The sequence below is a fragment of the Camelina sativa genome, chromosome 4 (assembly GCF_000633955.1).
Source record: "Camelina sativa cultivar DH55 chromosome 4, Cs, whole genome shotgun sequence".
In the NCBI taxonomy this organism is placed as follows: Eukaryota; Viridiplantae; Streptophyta; class Magnoliopsida; order Brassicales; family Brassicaceae; genus Camelina; species Camelina sativa.
Window position 1 is genome coordinate 7,893,309 of NC_025688.1, and position 6,599 is coordinate 7,899,907.

Here is a 6,599-nt window from a genome sequence, read left to right on the forward strand (position 1 = left end):
AAAAAAAAAAAAAAAAATCCTAACAAAAAGTAAAAAGTGTTTTGAGTCGCTCAGTTCTCTCACACAAGCTCTTGCTCTCTGGTTTGAGGGTCTGCGGTGTGCTCGTTTGCGAGGAAGAGGAGGAGGGATTTATATATGGAAACCCCTTTGACCTAGCTTCCCAGTCCTGCCCGAGGGTCTACTCGATGGGGTGCACGAAGATGAGGTCGGGTTATTCCTCGAGTAGATCTTCGGGTTGTTCTTCCTACTCTTGGATCCTCCTCGATCGTGTTGGGGTTCGGACTGTTCTTCCAGCTCGATGGCTCCTTCAGGTACATGCTCGGATTTTTCCTTTGTCTCCCCATTTTAGGCTCTAAAGCACCTGTTTTCATCCAAAGTATGCAAATGCAAGAATGCAACACCCTAATTGGCCTAAAAGTGAATTCCTACAGTTAATGACCTAAAAATGCTAAGTTAAGGGTATAAACAATGCAAAATATGGACAAAAAATAATGCTAAAAACATGTAAATTAGAGAGTTATGAGTGTCAGTCGACACCGTTAGGGTTTTTGGAAGTGTCGAGCAGGTGTCGGTCGACACCAGATGACCAGTGTCGGTAGACACCCTTCTGACAGTAACCGGTTTATGTCGTGTTGCTTTGTTCATGTCCCTGGTTTGTTTTATTATTGTTGTTTGTGGCATGAGAGATCTTATTGCTTGTGTGTATAGCCCATTAGATGGACGGATTGCCTCACTAAGTATTTCTGGTAATACTTACGCCTCTCTTTTGTGTTGTGGTGGAGGTAAAGGCAAAGTGTGATCGTAGAATCAGGGCGATGAAGAGGAGGATGTTCTAGAGGCTCGATTGTTTGCTCTGTGTCTTTGTTAGGCTATAGTGGAACTTAGTGGTCTAGAATGGATATTAGAAATGTTGGTTCCATTATCGGTTATGTTCTGGATTATAGTTGGAATTCATGTTATCTTATTTCTTTGACGGTTATTGATTTATTATTGTTATCTGCTGTTGTTAATGATTGGGAGTAGGTTGTTAGTGAGTATGGGATCACTAGATATTAGGTTATAAAAAATAAAAAGGGTCGGGTTGTTTCAGTATCATAAGCTCATCTGCTTCCACTGTACTTTTATTATCACTCTCCTGCACTTCATGTAGCTTAAGAAGACGGTCAGGAAAATTTGAATCAAAATGTCCTGTCTTGTCGCATCGATAGCAAATCACCCTTGAGGTATCTCGTCCACCATTGAAACGTTCACTTTTGAATCGTCCTCCTCGACCCCTACCTCTGTTACTGAATTGTCCTCCACGTCCTCGACCTCTAAAATTTCTTGAAGAGTTGTATTATGTTTGAGATTCCATGTTTGCATACATCAACTTACTTTGATCATCCTGGACTTCTTCTTCTTCAGCGATGCTCTTTTCATAGTTCATCAAATGGTCAATAATGTCTTCAAAACTCGTTTTCTTGAGATCGAGTACTTGTTCTAGTGAAGCAACGATATTAATGTACTTTTCCGGGGGAGACTCTTAAGAAACTTCTTGACGATCTTGGATTCTTTAATATCTTCTCCTAATGCAGCCGATTTTGAAGAAATTTCAGATTGCTTGCCAGAGAAGTAATCGATTGACTCCGTGTCCTTCATCTTCCACCGATCAAATTCGGCCATCAATGTCTGCAACCTTGATTCTTTAACTCTTTCTGCTCCTACATGTCTTGTCTTTATGGCCTCTTATACCTTTTTTGCCGTATCCAACTCTCCAACTTGTAAGATAAGTGTCTCAGGAATTGATTGGAATAACAAGACCATAGCCATGTCGTTCTTTCCATTATCATATGAAGGTTCTTTGATGATATCCCAGACCTTATGCACCCTGAAGATAATTCTCATCTACATAGAATAGACTGTGTAATTGGATGTGATTAGCATGGGGCACTTGATCGAAGAAGAAGAAAAGCCTCCCTCCTTTATTTTTGCTAGTGTCGTGCTTGATGACTCCGTGATCTCTCCCATAATATCGTTTGTAAAGCTTTGATACCAAATATATAAATTGTATCAAGAACACCCTTCAAGTTTGAAGAACACAAAAGCTAAAATAATTACTCTTTTATATAAATCTTTCGGAAAATCTCTTGAAACCTAAAGCTATCTTATTCTCTCAAAACTCTCGAAACCAAGAGCTGTCTTGTTCTCACACATTGACACTTTTTATTTATATTAAAACACCTATCCCAATCCTATTAGAAAACCTCTATGTTTCGATAACTTTTAAACATATTTGATCTTTATCTTTTAAACCATGAATCGATTTGGATTAGATGTCAAATTATCTTGAAGCGTAATCCAACATACTAAACATTTTTAAACGGTTTTTGATTTTTTTAGAAAATTAACCCATTTTAAATATGAATCTTATAGCTAATTATTCTAAAGACTTGAGGATCTGTATATGAATTCCCTAATTTTTTTAGCTTTAAAATATTTTTCTCTTTTTAAAGAAAAAGTCTATAGTACTTAAAGAGTTTAGTTGTGGCTTATATAAAGAAACATGTGTTTAATATATCTAGCAGTTAGTTACCACGATGTGCTAACGGGACCAACGTAATCATCACAATCCCGTTGCTCCAATTAGAATCTCCCGCGTATCAAGTTCATATATCCGAAACCCAAAAGATAAGCAAAATGTGGAATAGCATGGCCTTGATTGTGTGTGTAGTCGGCAACTCCACTCCTCTCCCAAACTCAATAATTAAAAACTATAGCACTATGCAAATCTCAAACTAAGACAAGCCAAAATTAAAACCAAGATTATAAAGCATTTTACTTTGAGTTTCTAAGGCTATATATGCTATGTTATCCATAACAATTATGTTAACATGGAGACTAAATAACATAGGTAAAACAATAAAGATTATAAAGTATTTTTTAATTTCAAAAAACAAAACAAAACAAATCTCTTTTTCTTCCCTACAAAGTATTTTTATTACAAAGTTTCCAAAACACACATTTTCCTCATCTCATTTCTCTCCTTTCCCATTTAATCACGTAAGAGATTGTGGCTTATATAGAGAAACATGTGTTCAATATCTCCAACAGTTGNAAAAAAAAAAAAAAAAAAAAAAAAAAAAAAAAAAAAAAAAAAAAAAAAAACTAGAAACCACATCTTTTTATCATTCTTTCATTATATCCATAAAATTTAAAACAAAATTTGTTTTCCACTTTTCTTTCAGTCTATCCTAAATTGTTATCCACATCGTATCTATCATTCTTTCATCACTACTGATTTATAGATGTTTATTGAGGTTAGAGTTGTAACTAACAGAACACGTGTTCGTAACCAAAATCAGTGTAACTAACCAAACACGTGTTCCTCCTGCATGTTTTTTCCTATAAATACAGTCTATCACTCAACCTAACAAATCAATTAAACTTCAAACCTTGAGGAGCAAGAGTCTCATTCAACTAGGTAACTTTCTCTATCTTTCACTACAGCTTTTAAAGTATTCTTAGATTTTCTCATATATACCTAGTTGTATATTGTACTCATATTTCTGCTAATAAAATCAATTATTAACTAAAAAAAAAGTTATACAAAGAATCTTATAAAAATTTGTTTTATTATTTTTATTTTTCTTGGTGTTCTTTATATTTTCTATTTGTTATCGTAATTTTTTTTTCTATGTACTTAATATAAAAACTAGGTGAGTAATCAGAAAATAATTCTAAATTTTTTATTGTTTTGGAAATCAAGAATAAAATTATTATCGAGAATGACGTACATATATATTAAAATTAGCATATAAAGTTTCTTCAAAAATATGTTTCATCATCAAGGATATTATATTTTCTTAAAAACTAATATTAAAAAATCAGAAATATAATTTCAAAATCAGTGCTTACTAATGAAAATGCATTAAAATGAAAATAAAAAAATATAAAACAAAAAACATTTATATAACTTTTTTTTCCTTTTTTTTTTTGTAAACTGAGAGTTGTTGTTGAGGAACTATAATTTTCAGGTGTATGCAAAAGATTTTCCTATATCTGTCATACGTTTTCTTGATATTTTTTTTACTTTCAGTAATATCATCAATGGCTTTATCCGAAGAAACGATGTCGAAATGCTCAGTACACCTGAGTGCTTACAAATCCGCTTGTGAAGACCACCCAGAGCTCAAATCCTTTAATCTTGCGCTTCAGGAGCGAGCCAACAAAGTGATAGACTCACTCACCACTGGAGCTGAGACTGGGACCGGGTATTTGTCCCAACACGAAATACACATGGAGGTCTCCAAGCACCTCTTTGAAGTTAGCCAAGATGTGGCAAACTTCATTATTGAAAGCGAAAACAATGTGTGGGAGAGCAAAGCTCTAAACTCTTTGGTCACTGCCTATTTTGAAAATACCTTGAAGACTTTAGAGATTTTCGATAATGTAATGGATTGCGTGGAGAAAGCAGAAATTGGCCGACTTTACATTCAAGAGGCCGTGGCACAGTTCGAAAAAGAGTCGGCAGAAAATGATGTTGGGGGAAAGAAGAAGAGGTATGAAAAAACCTTGGAGAAGCTGAAGAAGTTTAAAGCCATGGGAGATCCTTTTGATGGCCGCGAGCTCACGAATCAGTTCAAGTTGATCCAAAAGCAGCAGGAGTCCCTTCTACAAGAAGTGAGTGAGGCTAAAACAAAGCTTGATGAGGAAGTAAAGAAGCTTGCTGAGGAATATGCTAAAGCACAAAAGCAAAGTAAACTTGCGAATGTGCTTTTCGGCGCTACGTTTTGCATTGTTGCTGTCGGATCAATAGCTCTAATTGCATCAGGGGTGGGTGCGCCTTTAGGCATTGTAGGGGTTGTATCATTACCAGTGATTGCGGTTGGATGGGTAGGCGTACACACTTTCTTGGAGTCACGGATGGATGCTCTGAAGAGACAGCAGGAAGCTCTCGCGAGACTGAACGAAAATTTATCATCGGTGGAGCATGGTATAGTAACCAACGAAAGAGCAATAGAGAACATATCTGAACAAGTCCACCATCTAGAAAAAAAGATCACGTCTCTTTTAAAACTAGTGGATGAGGCTATTGAGGATGAAGGAGATGAGGTGGACACTAAACTTGCCCTCCACTTAATCAGAGACAAAGTAACCAAACTAACAGAGACACTCAAGGAGATTGGTGAAACAGTGGATAAACTTAACAAACTGATCCGTGAGGCGAGACTTCACGTTCTGGAAAAGATCAGCGGTTCTGTAAAATAACATCGTGGTTGACGTTATGGATGTTTGTTGTTCAAGAGTCTTAAAACCCATATTTTCTGTCTTATAATAATAAATGGGTTATTAGGGTTTACAGCCCAGTGTACCGTTTTATTTTACTTTGTAACGTCGTTTGACCATCCGAGAGGATTGGTTGATATATATGTACCTCTATCCCGTATGTATTATAAATAATTCGTGAAATAAATTTTGAATAAACTTGCTGTATTTTATTTCACAATCTTCTATTCACAAATTAAATGACCCAAAAACTTTCCAGATAAAACCACTTTTGCCTTCCGACAAAACTGAGGTATTTGGTCTAAAGTAGAAGTTGAATAAACACCAAGTTATCAAGCATCTTTGAGATACTATTACTAGTTGGAAACACATTTATGCACGTACATCTCATTATCATAAAATGTGAGCTAAGAAGCTTAAACATCTAAAATATGTTATCACAAGAATTCAAGTTCCATGATGGATATAGCTTCTTCCTCCGTTCAAGGAAAAATAAATCGATGTTTTACGGATTGTAAAAGTGTGATTTGCTGATAAGAAAATTAAAAGCCAACCACAGAAGAGAATATATGTTGAAGAAGTTGATAAAAGTTACGTGCTTAAGTAATTATATTTATATCATACAAAGTTAACGATGCAATTGCGATAAATAATTATAAATTTGTTTCTAAAACTAGCAAATTGCTACATGCTCATCATAAATAAATGTAGTTATATGTACTACTGTAGTTAAATTCATGTAGTTAAATTGCTACATGTTTAATTTTTAATCAGTATGTTTTATATAATTGTAGAATATAAATCTATGTATATATGTTTATTTCAGGTCATCTGTTCTTATATTTTTAGTGATATGTGCATTGTTTATGTATGCTTGTTTTTAAGTTCTATATTTGTTACTATTACTTTTAGTTAAAATAATATATTATCAGTTAATTAATTATTATGATAATTATTGAATAATATATTTTTTAATAATTATTAACCGAACATTCATGAAATTCGAATTTTTGTATCATTTATTTTATTCGGTATAATAAAAATAAATCATTTCCTGGAGATGAGTTAAAACCAAATTAGAATAAACGATATAAAACCAAACTTTATGCATAGACTTATAAAAAAATAAAAATCAAATTCATTCATTGGTTTCTTCGGTTGATCATCAATTAGTTTTTGACTCTCATTACGAAATTTGGCATTTGGTTCCATAATTTTCATCATCTAAACTTGTTTAAACACATAAAGACAAACCATTAATATGATAAATGAAATAATATTTTGTATTTAGCAATCATAGCACATCATAATATATATGATATTTTCCTTTATTT

General features: G+C 33.8%; 1 protein-coding gene across 1 annotated transcript; it reads left to right on the forward strand.

The window, feature by feature from the left end:
• Positions 3,378 to 5,477, forward strand: LOC104780067 (UPF0496 protein At3g28270-like). Its single transcript, XM_010504523.1, has 2 exons — positions 3,378 to 3,460; positions 4,076 to 5,477. Exon 2 carries the CDS (start codon positions 4,087 to 4,089, stop codon positions 5,245 to 5,247), a length of 1,161 nt encoding a protein of 386 aa, XP_010502825.1. The 5' UTR covers positions 3,378 to 3,460; positions 4,076 to 4,086; the 3' UTR covers positions 5,248 to 5,477.